A 24,757-nucleotide genomic window follows, 5' to 3' on the forward strand; every position below is an offset into this window, starting at 1 on the left:
TCTAAGCACTTACTTCTGCCTCTCAACTCCTTCCCACTCTGCTTAGCAGTATTATCTCTGATTTCTCCGTGCTATTGAAACCAAGTCCCCCCAAAACCGAGTTCCCTTACTGAGTTCAGGATTCGTCTCTCCACCCAAAACTTTATTCCCTTTCTTATTCCCTCTGACCTCAATCCTGTGCTAACTGAGCACGAATCAACCAGAGTCAGGTGACTAAGATGGCTGCTGTTGATAACATCCCTAATGTACTGAAATTGCCATTGTAGACATCATCGTTAATACACAGGTTGTTTCTCCGGGGCAAGATGAGCTCACAGACCCCCCAGCCATGGACCGCCTGGCCTGAGAATGTAAACCAGAGACAGCCTGACTCCTGAAACTAGATTCAGAAATGTCACAGAAATGTCATAAAACGATGATGAATCCCAGCCTCTTTCTTTGTTCCCCTTTTAAAAAAATCCCCTCAAAGATCAAGTTGGTCGGAGGCTTATCTGAGCTGGTCTGAGTGGATCTGAGGCTTGTCTCCCACTCCTTTGCTTGGTGTCCTATAAACACCCGCTGTCAGAGTCAGGCTTTCTGCGCTGGTTACAACTGCACGTTGCCCTGAGGGCTGACTTCAGGTCACAAGTGTATCCGCCCAGCTCTAGCGAGCTCCAGTCTACCCGTCCTCAGCACGTTTGGCTTAACATACCCCACAGCCACTGCCTCCAGCTGCGAATCCGGGACCCAGCTGTGGCTCGAGGCGCAGTCACCCGGGTGTGGGGACGACACGCTTGCCCCGCACCCAGACACACGCCGTTTCCCGGAAACGGCGGGAAGGGCCAAAGGCTAAGGGCACTGCCGGGGCCTGAAGAACAGAGGCGGCGCAGGCCGGCGGGCAGTTCCGCCAGGAGCCCGGCGGGTCAGCACTGCGGGCCTGCTCACTCGAGAGGCCTCCCGGCGGTCCCTCTCGACCACGAGGGCGTCCCGGCCGGCCCCGAGCGGTCACACCCCGAGCTCGGGCTGCGGCGCGCGGTCCACGCGTCTTTCCACCCCCACGACTCGGCCAGCCCGGAGGGTTTGCTCTCAAGTCTTCAGGGCTACTTCCTACGGCTTGGGATCCGCCAAAGGTGGCGCGGACCAGGGTACCCACCTGAACCTGAACCTCTAGCCCTCGTCCCCGCCCCGGCCCCTCCTCCTGGACACCGGTGCCCCTCCCCCCGCCCCCTGACCCCTGTCCCCGAACACTGACCTTCACTCCTAAACCTCAGGCCCGTCGTCCCGGCCACTTCCGCCGCCCGGCTTATCTCGCGAGACCTGCGGAGATCTCGCGATGCTGGCCCGTGGGCGGGGCGGGCCCTGACTGGCGCGGCCGGGGGGCGGCTTCGCGGGGCGGGCGGCCGGAGCGAGCTGTCGTCACGCAAGAGCCATGGCCGCCCTGCGCGCTCTGCGCGCCCTGCAGCCTAGCGTCCGCGCCCTGCTGTGCACTTGGCCCGGCTGCCCCGCGCCGCGCTCCTTCGTCTCGAGTGAGTGCTGGGCCGAGGGGGGCGGGCCCGCGGTGGGGATCCTCCGAGCCCTCATCCCAGGGCCGGACCCCTCCCAGCACCTGCTGCCTGAGCTCGCGGAGCCCTGGGGTCACTAGCGTCTCAACTCTGAGGACTCGGGACGGAGTGCCAAGACCTCTGGCCATTTCAGCGTTCGGTGTGAAAGTCCTCAGACTTTAAGAGAACGTGCGGTTAGCGCCTCTGCAATTGGAAAGGGTCGCACGTGCTGTCCTGCAGTGCCTCCTGCCCAGGCCTCCCCATGTCCACGGCTTCTCCCCGGGTGTGTCTTTCAGGTTCTGCCCCACCCCAGCCAGCCGGGCGCCCGTCCTCCTCTCTCCTGAGCGCACTCGCCACCCCCCCCCCCACCCCGCATTTAGCGGGAACTCTTGGCCATGTCGATGTCTCTGGGAAAGAATCTCTGCGGCCTCTGCCTTCACCTGTGTGTCCACTTGACCTAGCTACCAGGTCGTGTGGGTTTTACCTGAGTTCTCTTTTACCACCCGCTTCTACATCCTGGCCTGTACCCAGCCATCATTCCTGGTCTTGTATGTGACAGGCATGCTGCCTTTACACGTGTGATTTCAGTCACATCCCCACAAGCGCATGGGATAGGTACTGCGATCCCTGATTCCCCATTCAAGGAAGCCACCACCTTGGCTAACCTTCTTCTCCAGGTCATTGCTGGCCCCAGCTCTGAGCGGGCCGCCCCCGCCCAGGCCCTGACAGTTGTCCTTTGCCTGTGTGCCTCCCACCAGGCTGTCCACCCAGCAGGGCTGGAACTCTGTTCTGTTTGCAGCTTAACTGCCCTCACCTAGTTGGCATTTGTTTAAAGAAGGCGTTTCCTCATTCCTTGTTTCTACAGGATCCCAGGCTATCTCTAGTACGCATCCTGGGAAGCGCTGACCAAGGCATTCAGGAGAAGGAAGGCTGCTTTTCATTGCTGGGTTTTTTCGTTGTTTTTTTTTTTTTTTTTTTCAGTACGCGGGCCTCTCACTGTTGTGGCCTCTCCCGTTGCGGAGCAACAGGCTCCAGGCTCCAGACGCGCAGGCTCAAGCGGCCATGGCTCACGGGCCCAGCCGCTCCGTGGCATGTGGGATCCTCCCGGACCGGGGCACGAACCCGTGTCCCCTGCATCAGCAGGCGGACTCTCAACCACTGCACCACCAGGGAAGCCCATTGCTGGGTTTTTTTTTTAACTTAAGGAAGTGTTCCAATATCCGTGAAAGCAGAGAGCACTGTAAAAGCCACCCATGCAGCTACAAGCTGCATGATGCAGCCACCAGGGACTGAGCAGGCCCCTCAGGGGTCCTGTCAGGGTCACTCTGTCCACTGACGGGTGCATCCCCCCAGTTTGGTGCCTCCGTGAGTGGACAGCCCCTTTTCCCCTCTCGCCCCAGGCGCAGCCTCTGAATACATCATCACAGCCAAGAAGGGGAAGAACAGCAACGTGGGGTTGGTCCAGCTGAACCGCCCCAAGGCACTCAATGCGCTCTGCGATGGCCTGATCATGGAGCTCAACCAGGCGCTGCAGGCCTTCGAGGAGGACCCGGATGTGGGGGCCATCGTCCTCACAGGCGGGGAGAAGGCATTTGCAGGTGAGGCGGGCAGTGTGGTGGCAGGCTGCCCAGGTGTGCGGTCGCACCCATGGCATGAGGCAGGCAGCCTTACACCTCCGTGAATGCATCAGGAAGGTTCTGTGACTCGGGGGTTTACTTACGTAAAGTGGACCAAACCCCAGGCTGCTTGGAGGGGCCCGTCTGACATTTAACATTGAGTGTGCCCCGCCAGCAAAACCAGTCTGTTCAGGGGCAGTCACGTCTCGGGTGCGAGTGAATAGTGAGTGAGCCCTGCCTCTTCTGAGTCCCCCTCCACTCTGTTTCCTGTCCACATCCGTCTGCATCACCTCCATCAGCTTGTATCACAGCGTATTGCACTGTACCCCCCGCCCAGCTGTGTGTCCACGTGGCCATCCCCTGCAACCCTTGGTGCCTGCTGGCAGGGCACACTCAGTAGCTACCTGCTGGTGTGGGGTCTCTGCTCTGGTAACTGGGACCTCTTTTCCACCACAGCTGGAGCCGACATCAAGGAAATGCAGAATCTAACGTTCCAGGACTGCTACTCGAGCAAGTTCTTGAGCCACTGGGACCGACTCTCTCGGGTCAAGAAGCCGGTCATAGCTGCTGTCAATGGCTACGCCGTGAGTGCCCGCCCATGCCACCTCCTTGCACTCAGAACACCTGAAGGAATTGTACTTGTGTGTGTGCAGTAGAACTGATTTTTATTTGGGGGAGACCTGAGTCTCGTTCGTAGGCTCGCAGGCCTTTTCTGACTAGTGATGCTGAAGAGCCAAGAGCTGTAAAGGGAGGAGGTGTTTCAGCATCTGCTGTGTTAGTGGGGATTCAGCTGTTGGGCTTCAGATTCCTTTGTTAGTAAAGTCCCCCCAGTCCTGAGGCTCCCCGGGAGTGCTTTTCCCCCACGGCAAGGTTAAGGGCACACGTGTTGGCTCTCTGTGCAGTTTTGATGGCTTTCCAACCTGCACTGCCCTGTAAACTAACCTCTTTCACCACTGTTGAAAGCTTTGCCTCCCCTGTTTGGTCCATCGGGGTCTCCTATAGGCGCCTGGACAGCTCAGAGGCTCTGGGACTGGTTGTGGCCTGTAGAGAAGCCAGGAGGGCATTTGAACTCACGATTCCTTAGTAAAGCTCCCCTGGGGTCAGCGGGTCAGAGGGCAGAGGTTATAGCCATCGGTTCTCCCCTCCTGGCTGCCTTCGAGCCCCCCCGGCAGAGAGTGGAGTGGCCATGAGAGACACTGTAGGACCTGCAAAGCCGCAAGCATTTGCTGTCTGGCCCTTTACAGAATGTTTGCTGGCATCTACTGTATAGGTAATTTGTGGGAACAGTTAACTAACTTTGCATCTCTGTGTTAATCTTTGCTGTACCCTAGACTGTGTTTCACTTTAATAGAAAATTCAAATAAGCAGTGATTTTTGACCGGGTTCCTCCGTGGAACCTCGTGCTGTTTTGCAGCTTGGTGGTGGCTGTGAACTTGCTATGATGTGTGACATCATTTATGCTGGAGAGAAAGCTCAGTTTGGGCAGCCAGAGATCCTAATAGGAACCATCCCAGGTAAAGACTGATGGTAGCTTTGGTATCGGTTCTTCAAGTCATCGTCCACAGTCTGCCCGCGTCTTGGGGGCATTTGGGCTGTTCCAGTGTCCGACAAAAGCACGTGGGGCTGTCGTGTGAGCCTGGACGGTGGCTGCCTGTCTGCACACTAAGGTCACGTGGGCACAGCAGCGCTGAGAGTGGCTTGGGGGCCTCGGAGCTGTGCCGGCTCCGCTGGAGTTGCTGGGTCCCTTGTCCGACACGAATAGGAAGGGCTGGCCACATGGTGGATTCTAACCACGGAGAGTCTTGCTTATGAGCCACATCTGCGCTGGATCTTTATTGGTCAGCAGCTCAGAGAAGAGAACACGCTGACCACGGGCCAACACTGAGAGCTCACGTTTCAGTGGCCAGAGCGAGTCCCATAGCCTCACCCAGGTTCAGAGCAGGGAATCATATCCCCCGTGGGCAGGGCGACAGGAACAGTGGGCCAACAGTGACACCTCTGCCCCTCGGTCCACCTGACGAGGACTTTGGGCTGTGTCCCCACGGGGTCTCTGCCTTGGGTGTAGAGCCTGGAGCCCAGAGCCTTTCCCGAGCCAGCTGGGCTGGGCAGGGAGCAGCCGTGGGGTCAGGAGAGCGTGTCTGAGGTCAGCTGAGGGTGACCACCAGGGTCTTCCCATCCCATGCCTGAGGTCTCCACTGCATTGAGGCAGTGTCCGAGTCTGCTGGACTGTGGGTGCCCCCCTCAGGTGGCTCCTTGGCTCGGTCTGGCAGCCCTGGGGTTCACCACGGGCGGATGACCAGGCAGACCACTCTCTTTCCAGCTAGAGGCCGTGGAGTGAGCAGGAGGGGGTGGGGAGCGGGGCCGGGAAGGCGGGAACCCGGAAGAGAGGAGCGTCGTCCCACACCTGGAGCAGAGCAAGCCGTGCTCGAAGGCTGCCCCCCAGCTGCCCTCTGGGTTGGGTTGAGTCAGGGTCTGGGGCCCTGGGCCGCGAGCTCCTTGTGTCTGTCCGTAGTCTGACTTCTGCATGAGAGGTACTGGTGCAAGGGACCCAGGGTACCAGGCAGGGGGTCCCGAGTGTGGAAAGGAGCCTACCCCGGCTTCCCCACCTGCTGGACGCCTGGGTTCTGCCCACCCACCCCACCCAAGGGGCCCATCTTCAGCCCTGGGGCACTTGGGGACAGCACATCTGTGCATCCTGGCTGCAGAGCCATCGGTGCCCAGCAGCCCTCTGCCCTGCAGGTGCAGGGGGCACCCAGAGACTGACCCGTGCCGTCGGAAAGTCACTGGCCATGGAGATGGTCCTCACTGGTGACCGGATCTCGGCCCAGGATGCCAAGCAAGCAGGTACGGGCCACAGCCTCCCGTGGAGCTGCCCCCTCAGGAAGCTGAGTGGAGCGGGGAGGGCTGCATCCAGGGCCTCCCACCAGTGATCAGCACAGAGCTTTCCCGTGTCCTGGGAGCCCAGGAGACTCACTGCCTTTGTTTTTTCATTTGAAATACCACATGCTTAAAGGAGTGACTGAGGCATGCATGCAGGTTAAAGAGCAATAGTGAAACCGCCCCGCTTCCCAGAGCCAAGGTCAGCAACAGGGTCTCCGAGACCCTCCGCAGGCATGCCCTCTCCTGGACCCTCAGTGACCTGTGACTGTAAGAGCCCAGTGACCGCAGCAGCCAAGGGTGGCGGCCCTACCAGGGGACACCGTGGACCCTTTCCTGTGTCCCCGCTGCCTTGTCGGCACCCAGAGGCCTGTGCTGTGGCTTAGAGAACGAGAACCAGCTGCTGCCACGTGTTGTTTACCTTTATGTGTTTTAGGTCTTGTAAGCAAAATTTTTCCTGTTGAGACACTGGTGGAAGAAGCCATAAAGTGTGCAGAGAAAATTGCCAGCAACTCTAAGATTGTAACAGCGATGGCCAAAGAATCAGTGAACGCAGGTAGGGAGGAGAGCGGAGAAGGCCACACAGCAGCTGCGAGGCTTGACAATTTGGGGTCAGAATTATGCATCTTAACCGGTCCCGACAAAAATTGTTAGGATTCTTGGTATTTCGATTTTGGCTCTTCGTAGAGTTCTGGTTTCTAGTTGCTCGCTCACAAATTCTGTTGAAATGGCCTGAGCTCCCCTTGGAAGCAGGACCCAAGAACAGGGCCAGCCTGGGGGACAGGCGCCAGGGGGCTGGCGCTGGTGTGCAGGGGAAGCCCAGGAAGGGTCACCTGGGGAACCTGGGAGGAAGAGGCTCCTCTCGGCCAGCAGCTCCGCCCATCTGTCGGGGATGAGCTGGGGGCAGACAGCATGCTCCCGGCTGTCGCTGTGGACTGGGCGTCCTCTCTCTGCCGGCGGGACAGCTCTGACCGCCCCTCCTCAGAATCGCTAGAGTGTTAACATGACGGTTTGTTCTCAGCGTTGGAGTGAGGCTGTCCCTTTGCTCCGTGTCGCCTTTCAAGAGGACGGTGAGCTGGGACAGCCGTGTGTGCCCGCGGCGAGCCGCTCTGCCCCCCGTCTCTGCTCACCGGCCTCCCGGGCCCCCGGCCTCGGCCAAAGCGTTCACACAGGCACTAGCGTGTGGAGCGTGCAGCAGGGGAGGGGACGTGCCGCAAGGCCCAAGGCACCTGTCACCTTGGCTGGGCGCTGGCCGCAGGGACCCAGCTACAGGTGCCGCCAAGGAAACGCTTCCGTGAGCCTTGCACCTGCATCACCTCCACTGCAAAGATGGCCCGGGACTCACTCTGTTCTGCACAGAGTTCTGTTTTCTGGGTGTTGTCCTTAATTATTTGTCGTGGTTTTTGAGTTCAGTGTCATGGGCTTCCTCAGCCCTCTCGTGACTGGACAGAGTTTGCCGTCCCACCTTCCATCTAGGTCCCCATGCAGGACACTGGGAGGCCGGGAGCAGTATTCACTGGGCATCTCGGCTGGGGTGGTGCATTTGAGCAGCAAGGCTGTACTTTAAACGTCATCTGTGAAGTCAAAGTCCACATCAGTCCCCGAGGGTGTGTCCTGCCTCCACAAAAAAGTTCTGTGTTCCCACACCTGGCACCTCAGCTCCTAACTTCAGGGTTTTCTTTTTCAGCTTTTGAAATGACATTAACAGAGGGCATTAAGTTGGAGAAGAAACTCTTCTATTCAACTTTTGCTACCGTAAGTAAGCCTCATTCACGTGGAGAATCACACACGGTCCAGCCATAGAGGTTCCTGGCATTTCCTTATAGGTTTTATCACTAAATACCATTTCTCTTTGGTCAGAACCCTTAGCTTCCCCTGTAACCGGATCGCGTGTGCTCTGTCACTGAGCACTGATTTTTTTTCAAATAAGTACAGTGTGTGGAAGTTCAAAAGTACAGAAACTTACACACAGTTATTTCCTATTACAAAAGATTTTACAAATTGCACCCTTAAACAGCAACTCCTGTATTTAAAATGCAATCCATTTACTCATAATTTTCCTAGATTGTTCCAGTTACCTGGAATGGGGCTCGAGTGTATTACGCTATCATAATCTGAAGCCTTGGAGCATTATTTTCTAGGATATCTGCCAGTAACTCAAAGGAAATCATTCTCTTAATAGTCATTAAAACTGATCTTTTATTATCAGAAAGTCATATCTAGGTGTTTTATAAAAGATTAAAAATGGCTTTAGCTCTTGAGGAAGTGCAGGTGCGTGTGTGCACATGTGTGTGATTGCATGCGTGTGTGCATATGTGCACACAGAGGAAGGTATGCAGAGGTAGAGCTTGGATTCTCGTGTCCTGCTTCCTGACCCTCAGGACACCACCTGACCTAGAGCATGGCTAAATCCAGGTCATGATTTGGTGAATGACCCTAGTACATGCATCTGAGGTTCTCTGTAGATGGGAGTTTATTCCACTCATAGGTTAGTGGTTCCTGAATGACCATCACAAAGGCGGGGCGGGGGTGTTTAATGGAAAAATACCCATTCCCAAGCCACCCCTGGGAATTGGGATCATTCACAGTTTTTGAGGTGATCCCGCTGCAGGACCCGGTGAGTGGACGGCCAAGGGCAGGGAGCAGCCCTGACACAGGCAGAGCCTCGCGCCTGGACCCCACGCAGAGTGACCATCCACCTCTGCCTTTCCCCTTCTCTCACCAGGAAGACCGGAAAGAAGGGATGTCTGCGTTTGTGGAGAAGAGAAAGGCCAGCTTCAAAGACCAGTAGGAGCTGGCTGCCTGTGCCTCAGCGCCTCGAGTTAAAGAGGAGAAACACGGCCTGTCAGCTTCAGAAGCAAATACATCCTTCTCTGTCAAACGCAGTGTCAGGGACACACAGCTTCTCTCCAGCTGTGAGGGGCCCTGGGGGGCTGTGTGGGCTCTCGCCCCCCCGAGCAGCAGGGGGCCTTCACCCGGCTCTCGTGAGGACCCCCAGCTTGGTCGCGGTGTCGTTTGCAGCCGGTGGACGTGGCCGCTCAGAGGGATGGCCTCGCTGCTAAGCCTTTAAAGAGACGTGCTCTTGACTGAATGATAAACTTCAGGTCACGTTATGCCCTTCTTTTCGTTATCGCGAGATTTGAATGTTCTGTCACTTTAAAACTTGTTTGTCATTCTCAGTAACAACATTCAGACACGACGAGGCTCTTAAAGTAAGGCACCCACCTCCCACTCCGAGGGTAACCACTGTTCACACGTTCGTGCCTTTCAAGGTGTCTTTCTGTGCCCACATGCGTGAACACATGCTCCGGTGTGAAATTCCATTTTCTTTGAACAGAAATGGTTCTCCACGTACACGTTTCTGCAAGGTGCACTGCTCACCTTCTGCTTCTAGCACACAAATGCACCCTATCCTTCTGTTTGACTAGCATTTGTTTTCATTTTTCCCATTTTTAAATGTACATTTTCACAGCATTCAGTGTATTCACAGTGTTCTTCATCTCCAGACTGTTTCATCACCCCAGACAGAAACCTCACCCCTTCAACACTAACTCCCTACTCCAGCCCCCCGGCCCTGGGGACCTCTGTTCCACTTTCTTTCTGTCACTGGATTTAATATAATATTTCCAAGGTCCGTCAGGTTGTAGCACTAACAGTTTCATTTCGTTTCATGGCTGAATATTATTCCTACTAGCATTCCTCTTAGTGGCCCTGAAATATTTCATGATGTGTGTATGTTGTGATCTGCTTATTTACATGGTGTTGGATGTTTAGACCGTGTGCAGGTTCTTGTTTCAGAGCCGCCGTGGCGGCGGTGCAGCGAACATTCCCTGCACGAATCCTTGCATTTCAGCTCGAGTGCGTCTGGAAGGGAAGGGCGGCACTGTGGGGCTGGGCTGCTAGGGGCCGAGGCTCCCAGATTGGTGTGAGGACTGCTTGTGTCGGAATCCCTGGGGCGCTGATTTAAAATGCATGCTCCCAGACCTGGCGCAGGATTCGTGCCCTTTGCTCTGGGAGGATGTAGAGTTTACACACCAAGGTTCCTCTGGTGGCCTTATTCCCGGGAGGGCCAGCTGCGTCCCCCGGGGCACCGTGCAGTCAGGCACCTTGCAGGACCCTGGGTGAATGAGTGACCGAGGTACCGGGAAACACCTCTGCCCCGACCAGACGTCTGCTGTTTAATCCTCAAGTCACAGCCCAGCTCGGAACTCTAAACCCTCCATTTTACACCAGATTCTCGAGCAGGTGTCCAGCGGGGAGAGTCGTATGAGTCCTGGAGCACGGGATGAAGGCCCTTGTCCTCCTGCTGCCTGGGAGGGCTGCACGGGTGAAGACGGCAGTCACTGGCCTGGGTCAGGGCCCCCCAGCCTCAGAATGTCCTCAGACCCTCCAAGGTGAGGCCAGGAGAGCTGCACCTCTGGGAGCGAACGCCGGCACCTGGATCTTGGTGCGGTGCCCACTGCAACGCAGCTGCAGGTGAACAGACGGCCAGGTGAGGGGTGAGCTCTGCTGGCTTCGTTGTGCCCCCACCCCCACCCCATCCGTCTTGCTCTGCAGAGAGAGCCTCAGCTGTCAGCATGATGGGTGCTGCTCAGAACCCAGGGCAGAGCTCTGCCTAAGCAAGTGCTGCACGGTGAGACATGCGCCTACCTGTCCTGGGAATCGGGCCTCAGAGCCCTCCTCCGGGAGCCGCCACCCAGCGAAGACCTGAGCACCTGGTACAGGCGTTTCCTCCACCTTGTCCTGCTGCCAGTCATGGGCAGGTAGCCTGTTGACCAGCCTGCCCAGCGGAGGTTTCTGAATGTGGGATTGCAGTCATGGCCTTGGGCAGGGCTGGGCCCAGAGTGTGTACCCTCCCCCTACCCAGGACCCATGCTGAACATCCAAGAGAGACCCACCTGCATCTGAGGAAGAGCTGAGATGGCCAGTGGAGCTCTGGCCGCCCAGCACCTTCGATGACTCACCCTTGTGCTCTGGTCATATTTACGCAGCTGGGGGGTCCAAAAAGAATTGCTCTGCTGACCGTCTGCCTGGGGAGGTTAGCTCTGCAGTCTCCGCCCAGGCCCTGTCATTCTGCGGTGTGTGCCGTGGTCGGGAGTTTGAGAAGGGCGCAGTGGTTCTATTACGGCACAAGGCCCTCCCCAGACAGCAGACAGAGTTCTAATGGAGTCGCCCTTGAACGGTGGGCAAGAGAGTAGGTACGAGGGGACCACGAGATCAGGCTCTCCCCTGGGGTCAGGAAGGCCGGGCCCAGCTGGGCGGTCTTCATGGCAGTAGAGGTGCGAACCCCATTTATTAAAGCTGTGTAACCGGGGTTTGTGCTAGTGACGTACCATCTAGAATGAACAGGCAGAGGTATGTGCAGGAGGAAACCTTAGGGTTGAGAAAGTCCGTGCATTAGTTTAATCTTTCACACGCGTTGGGCGGTGACCTTCATAACCGATTCCGAACAACAGAGCTCCAAGTGCTGGGGGGCCAGTTGTGAGGGGCCCATCCAAGACTCGCAGGTGCCCTTGTCTCAGCAGCTCAGCCGGAAGCCGAGAAAGGGCTCAACGTGGAACCCGTACATGAGAGTATGTGTGTCTCAAAGGTCTGCACCCACAGGGTCGTTTGGGATCCAGCATGTGGCAGGGACGGGGCCCCAGCCCCAGGCCCAGGGAACAGGATCTTGTCTTCAGGCTGCGTGGTGGCCCCGGGCTTGGGGAGACTGGGGACCGTCCAGTGGTGTGACTGCGTGCTTTGCTGTGGGTGGCGGGGTTGAAGGCAAACCCCAGCGGGACTTCAAGGACCACAAGCCCCAGAGAGCCCTCCACTCCCTATTGAGTTAATTGACCTCCGGCGCCATATTGTTTGGGGGTTTGATTTGTTTCTGAAGCTGAGACCTTGCATTCTCATCTATCCGTATAAAATTGGCTTTTCCCTCTTATATTCCTACTAAAAAGATAAGCTTCAGGGAATGTTAACTTCAAGTCTCTCCACTCAGGTTTTGGAGTAGAAACTGCTCACCCTGGGTGGAATTGGCCGCAGTGGGCGGCCTGAGTGTGGGCCCTGCTGACCACCTCCCTGGGCAGCTTCCTTGACCAGTGAGGCTCCGCAGGGCTGGGCAGTGGACGTGGGTTGTCTGTTGACTTCAGGTTCTCTGCCATCTTTCACGTACAGAACTTCCGCAGGAGCTGCCAGGCCTCCGGGCGTGTCACCGCAGGGCTGAGGGTCCATTTGGGAATGAGGTGGAAGGGGGCGGGCTCTGAGGGGAGAGAGCCTGGCCTGTCCCGGCTCTGGGTTGGGCTGTTTCCTGCGGCACAGGCAGCAGTAAGTACTGAGGTGGCCGGCAGGCAAACCGGGCAACCCTGTAAGGAGGGCCAGAGCCTAGAGGGCTGAGAGCCAGCTGGCCTGAGCAAGAGCCCGTTTGCAGGCTGGGCAGTGAAGTTAGGTTTGGGGTTCTTAAGCGGGGGTATGATCCGGCCGGTGCAGGCACGGGCATCTGCACTGGGGTCTGCACTCAAGCCTGCATGTGTGGAGCGGGGTAGAGAGAGAGCAGACACAGGGTTGAAGGCCAAGGGCAGCGTCAGCAGGGCTTTTGGTGACATCTCAGCAGGGCACAGGAGCCACCTGCATTAGTCAGCTGCTGCCACATAATAAATTATCCCTCAACTCGGTGGCTTACAGGAACAACCATCAGTTCTCCTTTCTCAGTTTGTATGGGTCAGGAATCCAGACAGGCCACCATGGGTCAGCTTGTCTCTGCTCCACAAAGTCTGGGGCCTCAGCTGGAGCCCCGCCTGAGCAATCGCTCCCTGGCCTGGTGGTTGATGCAGTGTCACTGGGCTGAGCTGGGGCTATGGGCCGAATGCCCACAGGAGGGCTCACCACGTTCGTTCCCTCGGCTTCCTGCCAGTACCGTGTCTGCATTCCCAGTGGCAGAAGTTCACAAAAAACAGAAGTAAAACTAACAAATTACTTAGGTAGAGATTAGTAAAAGTGTATTGTGCACACACCAGAAAGACAGTTTGCAAACCAGGAGTACTCAAACCAAAACATGGGATGAGGCTCAGAGGATGTTGTTACAAAGCAGCATATGTAGTGTGAGGGCAGTGGTTCTTTATGATTGGTTACAAGATTCGAATTTTCTTAAATGAAAGAGAGTTGGCTAGTGGTTACCTCATGCCAGTTGGGGGAACTGTTTAAGTTTTGCTTATGATTTTCAGAGGCATAAACAAGAACTGTCCCAGGTCAAGTTGACCTTTCTTGTCCTGCAAAATAAGCTAAATTAAATTGTGCTTGTCTAACTGGTTTTGTCTCCTCGGGAGAAAATCGGTTGCATTTGATTATAACACCAGGGCAAGTGTTCTGAAGAGAGAATCAGGAGGAAGCCACACTGCCTTTTTTTTTTTTGGCTGTGTTGGGTCTTCGTTGCTATACGTGGGCTTTCTCTAGTTGCAGTGAGCGGGGGCTACTCTTCACTGCGGTGCCTGGGCTTCTCGTTGCAGCGGCTTCTCTTGTTGCGGAGCACGGGCTCTAGGCGTGCGGGCTTCAGTAGTTGTGGCGCACGGGCTTAGTTGCTCCACGGCATGTGGGATCTTCCTGGACAAGGGCTCAAACCCGTGTCCCCTGCATTGGCAGGCGGATTCTTAACCACTGTGCCACCAGGGAAGTCCCACCATACTGCCTTTTATGACCTGCCCCCAGAAGCCAGGCAGCAGCATGTGCAGCATTCTATTGGAGGCAGTTACACAAAGGTCCACCCGGTTCAAGGAAGGGGACAAACCCGCCTCAGGGGAGGCGCATCACTCACTGTGGCGTGTCAGATACAACATGGCGGCGGTGCTGCCATTTTGGGAAAACACAATCATACCTGTCGACTGAAATAAATGCACAACCTAAAAGTTGAGAATTATGCTTTATTCGGTGGACTTGCTGATGACTTAAGCCCAGGATACAGCCTCTCAGCTCTCAGGGACTGTTCCGAAGAGGTGAGGGAGTGTAAGCAGGGCAGGGGGTCCCCGGAGAAAGAGAACCAGGAATGGCTTTCTGAACAGACGAGAACCCGTTTTGGCCTGTGCCTTTTTGTGGTCTAAGCCTGGCCCTGGTGCTTGCCCTTGAACAGGTCTCAGTAATCAGTGATGTTAAACGAACAGAGGAACACAGGGACAGAGAAAAGGCAGTGATAAAGCAGAGTCCTAGGTCCTCCTCAAGGGATAAACATAATAATATACCTTGAGTTGTGCAGGAACTAAGGTCCCTACCCAGGTGGAGGGTGGAATGGTGATGCTGACCGTCCTGACTTAAATCAACAAAGACGTGACTCTGTCGACCTGACCTTTGCCCCAACTTTATGCTAAGTTTTCTGCTCAAGCCCCTTCCTGGATGCGCGCATGTGCCCTTAGCTTAAAACGTCCCGTTTTGCTGGGGGGGACCCTGCTTTGGGAAGGCCCCCGTGCTCTCCTTATTTGCTGTGATAAATTCTTCCTTCTCCCCACCTTTGCTGGCTTGGCTGTCTTTCCGCTCGACACCCACCAAGAGGTGAACCCAGTTTTCGGGTAACAGGAGGAGCCAGTATGTACAGGAGTTTTTGCAAACAAAACAAAACAAAAAACCAGGTAGTCCGAACAGCAAAATATTACTGCTAATTAAAGAAAACCAGACATCTCAAGTTAATGAATTTAGTGCTCTCCTGTGTGTGGGAAGATGCGAGATGTATGGGCTCCTTGAGATCATTCCTTTTAATATGCACCTCAGCTGGCCAGCTGAAGGTGACCTCTCCCCCCCAAAATTAAGACACCTAGTGTTGGGGGGTGTGGGGGCGGGGATGGGGAGGGTCCTGTGGAGTCCAGGTCGCTGGGGCCCCTACGGGGAGTCAGAGCGCTGCTGCCCTGGGCAGGGGTGCGGCACCCTAGACAGGTACCTGAGGGGTCTCAGCAGGCTGACGCCTGGAAGACAGCGCAGGGGTGCTCTCAGCACACCCGCTTGGCCCAGAGGTCGCACCCACCTGTCCTCAGGGTCCTTCCAGTGTGAACAGTGTTGGGTGAAGGAGTAAATCCTCCCTGTGCCGCCACCCAGCCCTCCCCACCCCAGGGCACGACGGACCCTGCGGGCTAGAGGGGGTGGGGGACGAGTCCCCAAGGCCTGGGGGCGGAACGGGGGCTGGAGAGGAGGCCTTCACGCACGGAGGGCGCTGGGGAGCTCCAACACAAACACACGTGGGTGCCCGGGTCCTGGACCTGGCCGGGTAAGCGAGACCTCGAAAGACGGCGCCTGCGGGGCTGGGCTGGGATCGACCCCGCCCCGAGGCGGCCCACGCAACCCCAAGTCCTCCGCACTCCGGGGGACCCTCCCTTCAGGCCACGCCTATCTCCCGCCGGGCCCCGCCCCTACATGCACCCGCCCCCTCTGGCCCCTCTCCCCTCCAGGATTCGCCCCACACGCGGCCCCGCCCTCCCCGGCCCCGTCCCTCGTGGCCGCCCCGCCCTCTCAGGCCCAGCCCTCAGGGTGGTGCTGAAGGGTGTCCCCGCGCTGCCGTCCCCCGAGCCGCTCTACGCCCTGGCGCGGATGGGGCACGGAGATGAGATCGGTGAGCGTGGCGGGCGCAGAGCTTCTGGGGGATCCACCCGCCGGGGACAGAAGTCGGGCGGGGCCTCTGGTCCTGGGTGGGGGCACTGCTCTGGCCGCCCTCGCGCCCTCAAGGAAACTGAGGCCTGCCTGGGTGGTCACGAGGACGATGGCCCTTGGTCCGAGAGGGGCTGTGTCCGGCAGATCCGGTTCCTCCCTCAGCCCGGGTGTGCGGGGTCCCGGGCGACCAAGCCCACTCCCCGCCTCAGGCCCTGTGTGCAGCTCCTACTCCAGCCCCTCCCCACACGGCCCCCAAGGGGCCACCACCGCCTCGCCTGGGCTGTCCGCTGACGTTTGCAGCGGTTTCTCTTTTCCTGAGGCCGTGGGCCTGGGCCGGGCTGCGTGGCCGGACGCTGGGCGGGAAGGGAGGGGCAGTGGGCGTGTCCTAACGCGTCTGACCGGCGACCCTGGGTCTGCGGCCAAGCCCGCGGGGGAGGGTGCGCTGCGCGGACCCACCGCGAGTGTCTAACCGTGCTGGTTGTTCAGTTCGTGAGGACGTGAACTTCCCGACCGCCTGCATCTGCAGGTGTGGCCCAGAGGAGATCCCTGCCGACGGTGAGCCCCACCTTCTGCAGGCTGGGGTGGGGAGGGTGGGCTGTCATCCGGCCTCTGGGCTAACCAGATGCTGCAGCTCTGCTCCTACCCCCACCAATTCCTCAATAACCCACCAGTGACCCAGGAAATCTCAGTGCCAGGACCCTCAAGATTCTCCCTGCAGCCCCCAGCCCCCAGAAGTGAGCCTGGGCCTCCTGCCCCATCTCACACACCACTTGGTGTCTTCCTACAAATGGGGAAACTAAGGCCTGGCACCGTCCTGGCTGGCTGAGCAGCGGTTCCTGGCCCAGGTCAGGTATTCAGCCTTTACTCTGCTCTAGAATCCCACCACTCGTGACCGGGCCCCAAACGTTCCAGGTGTCCGCACACTCCGTCTCTTAAAACCCTCTCATCCCCCCAGGGCCCAGTGGGAGGTGAGGCTGGGAGGGCCCTGGAGCCAGGTCCAGGAGGTAACAGTAAGAGAGGGGTTAGCAGTCCTGAGGGTAACGGGGGGCATGGGCTGGGCTTGGGCCGTGCCTGGATGCCTCCACCCCCAGCAATGCTGTGAGGCAGGAACACGACTCTCCCTGCAGAGTTCAGGCCACTAAAGGCACAGAGACGTGAACTGTGGGGTAAACACAGCCCCCTGGACAGGACGCTCCCGACCTGGTGGCCCCAGCTTCCCCCCCTGCTCAGGGAGCTGAGCCCGCTGTACCTCAGTTTACACCTTGGGCCAGGTAACCTGAGGTGCTCTCTTCCCTTTCCGCGGGGTGGCCACGGAAAGGCCCACATGGTGGAAGAGAAGGAAGGCATAAGTGAGTCACGGTGCGGCCCCCAGAGGTGACACACACACCCCGGCAAACGTGCGGTTAGCATTCAGCGTCCAATGTGCAGAAAAGTCTAACCTTGCTGAAACGAGGGAAAACGACAGAAGGAAACGCACTCCGACAGTAGCAGGGTTTCCTTTACGTAGTAAGATTACAGCTGGTTCTTTTTCTTCGTGGGCTTCTGTATTTCCTGGTTTTGTACAATGAGCGCGCATTAGCTTAACAATCAGAAACCAACTTTCGGGAGAGCAGGGGCCCTTGGAGCCAAGTGGGGCAGGTCTGGGGGCAGCCTGGGGCCAGAGGGGCCTTCTTCCAGACCCCACTGTCCTCGTCACAAGGAGGTCATCTTCAGGGCCTTCTGGGTTCAAGGAGGTGGCCCAGGTGCCCCTCCTGGTGGACGAGTGTTTGGGGGTCACCAACAACAACCCGTGTGGTAGAGTGAAAGGGGATGGGCAGGGCCAAGACAGTGACAGGTGCCGTGGCCGGGGTGGGGAGACACCAGTGTGACCTCAATAAGTGTCACCCCACGGGCAGCAGGTGGCCGGGCGGGAGACGGCGGCGTCTGAGGTCGGCACTCTGGCCTCAGGCCTGGGCATCCCTCAGCGCCTGGAGGCCGTGCTGCAGCTGCTACCACTGGACTGCTACGTGGAGAGCCCGGTAAGCCTGCTCTGGGCCTCAGTTTACCCTTTGCCAGAACTCAGGGGGGCCACTTGCCTTGGGTAGGGGGTAGGACCCGTGTCCCCAAAGACCCCTGAGCCTGATCAGAGGAGCCCTGAACTGTCACCCAACAAAGGGTCCTGGAGGCACCCAGGGCAGGAGCAGGGGGCCACAGAGCTGACCCCCCTCTGTCTCCAGGCTGTGGTCGTGGAGCTGGTGCCCAGTGACAGGGAGAGGGGCCTGCAGACCCCAGTGTGGACAAGCTACCAATCCATCCTCTCCAGGGCCGGCTGTGCGGTGAGCCTGAGATCCCCACCAGGAAAGGGGTCAGGGATCCTCTGTGCCTCCTTGGAGTCCCGAGAGAAGTGAAAGACAGGCCCCCCCGAACCCTGTACCATGGTTGTGCGAGCTTCTAACCGGGGGTATGGCCACCCCTTGCCCCTGCCTCCCCGCTCCCTTCCAGGACCCTGACCTATCTCTGCCCGGGGGTCCTCACCCATCCCAGCCTGTCCGTGCGGAGCCAGGGGAAAGCGGGGAACCCCATCTGTGGTCAGAGGCCTGGCCCAATGCTGCCTGTCAGCCCCCCACCCTTCAAGGGGCCGGGCCTGTCCTCCCGGGACCACCCACCAGCAGATCTTGGGCAGGACCTTCCTGAAGAGAGGACCTGGGGCTCCCGTCCTGGACAGCAGCCCCACCCCGACCCCCAGGGCAGCTCAGACGATTCAAGGGCCCCAGGCAGGCGGCCACCACAGCCCCCTGTGCACCTGTCCGCCCAACCCTCGCAGGTCAGGAGCCCAGCGTCCTGGGGACCCCAGCCTGGAGAATCTGCTGATGCCCCACTGGGCCTGGGGCCCTCAACCGCCCCCCTTGCCTTCCAGAGCCCCCTGGCCACGATAGAGACATTTGAGTTTTATGAGTGGACCAGAAAGGCTTTTGCTGTTGTGACAACTGGGTGAGCTCTGGCTGGACCTGCTGGGTCCACTGGGTCCTCCTGGGTCTGCCTGGGTCCGGCTGCATCTGGGCCGAGCCTGGGCCCCTACCGCTTCCCACTGCAGAGCCCTCCCCACCCTCTGCTCAGCCCCTGCCCCATCAGAGACTAGATGCCCCCCGGGGAATGGCAGAGCCGAGGGATTTGCTGAAAGTGCACAGGGTGGGTGGCAGAGCAGGGCTCTGGGCACCCCAGTCCTGTCCATCCCAGCTCGGCACTCAGCCTGCTCCTTATGCAGGGAGGCGGCCCTCTACGGAAACCTCATCCTCAAGAAGGGGTTGCCGGCCCCCGATGCCCTGTTCCAGGCCTGTTGAAGACCACCCGCCCAGAGAGGGATCTGGAACCCTGAACCCGACGCCGCCACCAGCAGGCATGCCCAGCGGCAGATGAACTGGCCTGGCCCTGCCCGGCAGCGCTCAAAGCTCACCCAGCCAGGGGCTCCAGGGGCCCAGCGGGTCCTGGGGGGGCCTCTGCTGACCAGGGCTGGCATTATCCCAGTTCAGGAAAATGATGGAAAAGTGCAGTTACTTGCCAACATACAGTCCAAAGGTTTAAACAGGAGCTCCATCTTCACTCACAAAGGCCTGTTTTGTGCTGAGTGCAACAGCGGCTGTGGGCTCCCCGGAGGGCAGACCCCACCCACTCTCGGTGAACCCTCAGGTGGGAAGTAAGGCCTCCCTCCTCCCGATAGGTTTGGGTCACCTGACTTGGCAAGTCCCTGGGTTTGGGATGAGAGTTCACACAGGTCGAGACCCTCGCGTGGGGAGATCGCACAGAGGGCCTGGGCAGGGGCCTGGGTGACACAGCACATGGCAAGGGGGCCTGGGGGTGGGTGCATCAGCTACCCAGGCAGCCCTGAGTGGGCTGCAGTCACTAAGGTGGCCCTTGAAGAGGGGGCCGGGGCTGCTCCTTCAGCCCCAGAGGCTGGTCTGGAGCCTCCGGGAGCTGACCACACCGTCAGCTGGGGTGGGGGGTGCTGGGCCCGGTGCCTGTGTTCCCTCGCTCTGGTGGTTGAGCGCCTACTGAATACGCATGAGCCTGAGTGGGTCTGGGGATGGCCGGGGCAGTGGGTAGAGGACAGGAGGACGCGAGGCACCCAGGCAAAGGGGGCCTGTGAGGTTGTGATGGCTTCCCGGCACGTTCTCAAACTGGGTCTCCCGGGGCGGGCGGGGTTCCCACTGGCCATTGCACAGGGTCCCTCCCTGAGGGCCTTCTCCCTGCTCCTCCAGACCTTCTCACAGCACATGGGCGTGGGAGCTGGGATGACCAGGGATCCCCAGGGCTCGGGGGAGGCTCCCATGGTTAGGACCAGGAGCTGGTGGGCCTGGAAGGCAGATAGGTCCACTGGGCGGAGGTCTGGGGCTCAGCCTGGGGAAGGGACCACGTTCTGGGCCCGCCGCTGCCGGGGCTGATCTCAGCCCCCTGACCCCACGGCCAGCCGCTTCCAGCCACACACGGGCCTCTCTTGAAACAGCTTTATTGAGGTTGAATTGACATGCAGTAATAAGCTGTTCACGTTTAAAGCATTCAGTTAAATTCGTTTGGGTGTTGGACCAGCACCTCCATCCCCCCCTTCTGCCCTGCCCCCACTGGTCCGCCCCCCTCCCTGCTGGTCAATGTGCACTTTGCAGAACTCCGTGTAAGTGGAAGGCCGTGCATGCCCTCTGCGTGCTCACGGTGGGGTGGGGTGTGTGTGTTTGCATGCGCTGTGCGCATCGATGATTCCACTTTGCTGCAGAGTGGGATTCTGCTGTGCACACGCTGCCGTGTTCCAGCCAGGCAGCTCTTGGGGGGCGCCGGGTTGCTTTCAGCTCTTGGCTATCGCAGATAAGCTTGCTGTGAACGTACCCGCACAAGTCTGCGTGGACACGAGCCTTCATTTCTTGAGCAAACACCTCTGGTCAAGTCTCGGCCGTAGGGCGTGTGTATGTGTGACTTTGTAAGAAACTCCCAAACCGTTTCCAAAGCAGCTGAGCTGGTTTACATCCCCAGCCCTGGGAATGTGCATTCCAGCCCCTGGCCCTCATCCTGGCTGCCCGTCTTTCCCGTGAGCCGCTCTAAGGGGACTGTAGCGGTGAGTTCTCTGACCGTTAATGGCATTGAACATCTCATGGGTGTGTGTGCCTTCTGTTTTCTTTGGTGATATGAGTGGTCAATCTCTTGCCCATTTTGGCACTAGGGCGTTTAATGATTCCGGTCACCAATTCCACTATGTGTCGGGGGGGGAAGGGCAGGGGGCTCCCCCCACCGCCAGGCAGCCCCTCAGCACCAGCCAGTGTCCTGCAGTCCGCTTGGTTCTGACACCCCCTGCCCGGGGACGCGTCAGATCCCGCAGGTTCAGGGCTCAGTCCCACAGGACTGCCCCCCACGATGCCCCCACTCCAGATGCCAGTCCCAAGTCCAGGGGGGCACCTGGGCTTCTGACCGACTGGCTGTAGATAGAGGGTTCCCTTGACCCCTCCTCAGTCTCAGTTTTCTAGAGCAGCTCACAGAACTCAGGGAAACATTCACTCCCTAGATCACTGCTTATCCTACAAGGATAGGACTCAGGACCAGCCAGGTGGACGAGGTACGGGGAGGGGCTTCTGTTCCCTCTCCAGCACCCCTCTCCCTGCACCTACACGTGCTCACCACCCCAAAGCTCTCCAGATGCATCCTTCTGGGTTTCTGTGGAGCCTTCACTACGCAGGCTGTTGGATTCAGTCACTGGCCACTGGCGATTGATCTGACCCCCAGCCCCCCGCCCCTCCCCGAGGTCTGGGTGTGGGGCTGGAGGTTCCAAACCTCTATTCCTGGTCACTTCCCTGCAACCGGCCCCATCCTTAGGGACCTTCCCAGAGTCACCTCAGTCACACAGCAAAGGACAACTTTATCACGCCCATCACTCAGGAAATTCCAAGGGTTTTAGGAGCTCAGTGCCAGCATCAGGGATGAAGACCACACACATTTCTGATTATAAGTCACAGTATGACAGTACTTTCCACTAGTCCAGGCTCTTGCTGGGGAGCCCCAGTGCCCACCAGAAGGGTCTTGGGTTCAGCCCAATGCTCAGACTCAGGGAAGAGCACAGACCACCCTTGCCAGCCATCCACTGAGGAAGAACGTTCCACAGGTGTGGTGGGTCACAGCTGCCCTGTGGCTCAGGTGTGTGGGGATGAGGGTCGTTGGGCACCGCCTGGCCAAGAGCCTGTGCCCCCAGATGCAGGTGCAGCGTCCAGGGTCCCCAGCAGGACCACTTCCCTGGCTTAGGGAAGCCAGGGCTGCGGCTCCCGGGAAGGACCTCAGGTGTCTTATTCCCTGCCTGGATGCCTCACCCAGCAGCGGTCACTCTGCAGAAGCAGTACTGCCTAGTGATGCCGGGGAGCAGAGGCAGGGGATCCACGCTCAGCACCCTCTGTAGAAGGGGTGAGCAGCGGCAGTGCGCCTGGGAGTTTGGGGGGCGAGGGTCACAGGGGGCTGAGCTGGCCTGTGGCCTCTGCCAGTGTCTCCTGCTCACCCCCAAGTCCCCTGCTCCTGTGGGTCTCCGGCTGTGCCCTCGGGGTAGGCAGTGCCCACTGGGGACCTGGCTCCAGCAGGGCTGGAGAGAGACTTGGCCACGAACACCACCCTGGGCTGCTCAGGGCCGTGGCCACCATCGACCTCAGGTCTGAGCAGGTCACCGCCGGGGCCTCAGTCTCCTTGTTGGTACTGGGGGCAAAAGAGCTTCTGTCTGTGGGGCCTCAAAGCCGGGAGGCATGTACGCCTCTGAGCAGCGCATCTTGGAGTGAGGCTGCCATTTGAGGCCTCCAGGAGCTTGGGACCCGTGGGGTGACATAGGAGCTGTAGGGCATGTGAGGTCCCCAGGACAGACCCACGGTCTCTGGAGCAGCCGGGAGCCTCGTTCTGTCTTAGCCCCCAGCAGGCTCAGTCTGGGCAGCGAGGAAGTTTCAGGTACCAAGTGCTTCCCGCTCGATGCCGGAGCGCGATTGCCACACAGAAACCCCGCCTGCACTTGCACACGCCCCAGCACATGTACAACTTGTGGAAAATTCCAGTGACCCTATACCTGCGTCTGCAACATCAGGCCTGCTGAGCCAGGCCGTGTCAGAGGACTGGTCACCTCAGAGAGCGCCGGCAACTGCCCAGAAAATGAGGACAGAAAGGCTGGGCCCAAGTCCACCCCCACTCACCTGTGCACCTGCCTGAGCACCTGTCCACTTGTCCCCCGTCCCCCTGAGCACCTGTCCACTTGTCCCCCGTCCCCCTGAGCACCTGTCCACTTGTCCCCCGTCCCCCTGGGCACCTGTCCACTTGTCCCCCGTCCCCCTGGGCACCTGTCCACTTGTCCCCCGTCCCCCTGAGCACCTGTCCACTTGTCCCCCCGTCCCCCTGAGCACCTGTCCACTTGTCCCCCCGTCCCCCTGAGCACCTGTCCACTTGTCCCCCGTCCCCCTGAGCACCTGTCCACTTGTCCCCCGTCCCCCTGAGCACCTGTCCACTTGTCCCCCGACCCCCTGAGCACCTGTCCACTTGTCCCCCGTCCCCCTGGGCAACTGTCCACTTGTCCCCCCGTCCCCCTGAGCACCTGTCCACTTGTCCCCCCGTCCCCCTGAGCACCTGTCCACTTGTCCCCCGTCCCCCTGAGCACCTGTCCACTTGTCCCCCGTCCCCCTGAGCACCTGTCCACTTGTCCCCCTGTCCACTTGCCCCCCTGTCCCTGAGCAGTCAGCGACTGGGCTCCCTGCTCCTGAGTCCTTTCCATTCTCCGGTCCTGTCCGCGGGGAGCCCAGAGTAGCTCCGTCCGCACCCCAGCACATGAGGCAGCCTGGGGGAAGCAGACGGCTCCCAGCGCATGGGCGCTGGGTGCAAGGAGCCAAGCGTCAGCCTGGGGCTGCCTGGGGCCAGCCTGTGGCCCCCCTTCTCCCAGACAGAGCAGGTGGGGCCCACAATCACTGTTCTTGAAGACATATGTGGCCACCGCCTCTTTGCAGGGTTTATTTTTGCAGCTGTGGGGGGGTCAAGGCTCCCAGGGGTCCTCCTTGGGGTGGTAGATGTGGTCTCGGTCCTCCTCTGGCCCTTGAAGCACCTGCTGAGGTGGCAGCACCCAAGCCCAGGGCCTTGCCTCCCCCTGGGCCTCCTCGGGCCAGTTGTGGTGCAGGCTGTCATGGTCAGGCTCAGGGCCCCACCTGGGGCTTGGGACACGGCCCAGGGTGTCCTCGGTCTCTGCCAGGGCCTCGGCACCTAGGGACAGACAGAGGGAAGTGTGGCCTCAGTTTCCCTCCCGAGGCTTCACTCATCCAAGTCGGCCCCTTGCGAGCCCCCTGTCATGAACTTGCGCCCCCCTCCCCAGGGGACAGCGCCTGCCCTGACCTTGCCGCTTCTCCCCGGTGGTGGCCAAGAGCTTTGGTGCCATGAAGAGCCACATGAGCTGGCTGTCCTTCTCCAGGGGCTCCACCGCTCGGGCGCCCCAGGCCCTGTAGCAAGAGCGTCTGGGTCAGGTCACCGTGTGCAGGGGGAGACCCTAGGACAGCACCCCTGCCCCACCCCCAACCCAGACCCTCGGGCCAGGCGTGCCCAGGACTTCAGGCCCGGGAAGGTCCCTGAAGGGGAGGCCTTGAGAAGGCTCCATGGGCTTGGCCGGGGCTCCCTCCTGTGCAGAGATCAGCAGAGCCCGGTCTACAGGTGGTGCTGCATCCTCCTGCCTGGCCGGCCGTCTCACGTGGGTAGGGGAAGGGGGCACGGCTGGCTCAGTCTGCTGCCTTGGCCACCCCGGGCGGGAGCCACCCTGGAGGCTACGGGGGAGCAGGGGAGCTGGGCGGGGCAGGAGAGGGGACTGGATCCTCCAGGCCCCGCGCTCTGCTCGGTTGCTCACGGATCTCAGGGGCTCCCGTGCCTCCCCTCCCCAAAGCTGCTGGACAGGATCCCCCCTCCGTGCATGAAGGCCCCCAGCTCAAAGCAGGCCCGAAGGGGGCACAGCAGGGGAAGGCACAAGAGGCTGCCGGGGGCACTCACTCCTCTGTGTCCTGCTCAGCCCCGGCTTTGCCTTTGGTCTGGACGAGGACCTGGGGGAGAGAGGTCGCAAGTGAGGCTCAGTGTGGTCCTCCAAGGGTCCTCCTCTGGGGACTGGCTGAAGGCCGTGTGGCTTTGGGGGAG

At 59.4% G+C, this 24,757-nt stretch overlaps 2 protein-coding genes across 2 annotated transcripts; both read left to right on the forward strand.

The window, feature by feature from the left end:
- The first annotated feature begins 1,398 nt into the window (after positions 1-1,398).
- On the forward strand, positions 1,399-8,895 carry ECHS1 (enoyl-CoA hydratase, short chain 1). The gene is made up of 8 exons (XM_065894120.1): positions 1,399-1,505; positions 2,921-3,118; positions 3,593-3,720; positions 4,551-4,650; positions 5,876-5,980; positions 6,450-6,569; positions 7,701-7,768; positions 8,739-8,895. The coding sequence occupies exons 1-8, from the start codon at positions 1,409-1,411 to the stop codon at positions 8,802-8,804; spliced, it is 882 nt and encodes a 293-aa protein (XP_065750192.1). The 5' UTR covers positions 1,399-1,408; the 3' UTR covers positions 8,805-8,895.
- Positions 8,896-10,298: 1,403 nt separating this feature from the next.
- Positions 10,299-18,939, forward strand: FUOM (fucose mutarotase). Its single transcript, XM_065894735.1, has 8 exons — positions 10,299-10,407; positions 15,086-15,239; positions 15,421-15,581; positions 16,106-16,174; positions 17,567-17,637; positions 17,836-17,934; positions 18,516-18,589; positions 18,864-18,939. Exons 1-8 carry the CDS (start codon positions 10,299-10,301, stop codon positions 18,937-18,939), a joined length of 813 nt encoding a protein of 270 aa, XP_065750807.1.
- Positions 18,940-24,757: the final 5,818 nt, after the last annotated feature.

The sequence above is a fragment of the Phocoena phocoena genome, chromosome 16 (genome assembly GCF_963924675.1).
Source record: "Phocoena phocoena chromosome 16, mPhoPho1.1, whole genome shotgun sequence".
In the NCBI taxonomy this organism is placed as follows: domain Eukaryota; kingdom Metazoa; phylum Chordata; class Mammalia; order Artiodactyla; family Phocoenidae; genus Phocoena; species Phocoena phocoena.

Bases quoted from the DNA above. Each gene is read 5' to 3' on its own strand.
- FUOM (XM_065894735.1), top strand. From the start codon at position 10,299: ATGAAGGCCCTTGTCCTCCTGCTGCCTGGGAGGGCTGCACGGGTGAAG. The intron at 10,408-15,085 runs GTGAGGCCAGGA...TCCCCACCCCAG, and splicing joins ATGTCCTCAGACCCTCCAAG to GGCACGACGGACCCTGCGGG. The intron at 15,582-16,105 runs GTGAGCGTGGCG...CTGGTTGTTCAG, and splicing joins GGGGCACGGAGATGAGATCG to TTCGTGAGGACGTGAACTTC.
- ECHS1 (XM_065894120.1), top strand. From the start codon at position 1,409: ATGGCCGCCCTGCGCGCTCTGCGCGCCCTGCAGCCTAGCGTCCGCGCC. The intron at 1,506-2,920 runs GTGAGTGCTGGG...CTCTCGCCCCAG, and splicing joins GCCGCGCTCCTTCGTCTCGA to GCGCAGCCTCTGAATACATC. The intron at 4,651-5,875 runs GTAAAGACTGAT...TCTGCCCTGCAG, and splicing joins CCTAATAGGAACCATCCCAG to GTGCAGGGGGCACCCAGAGA.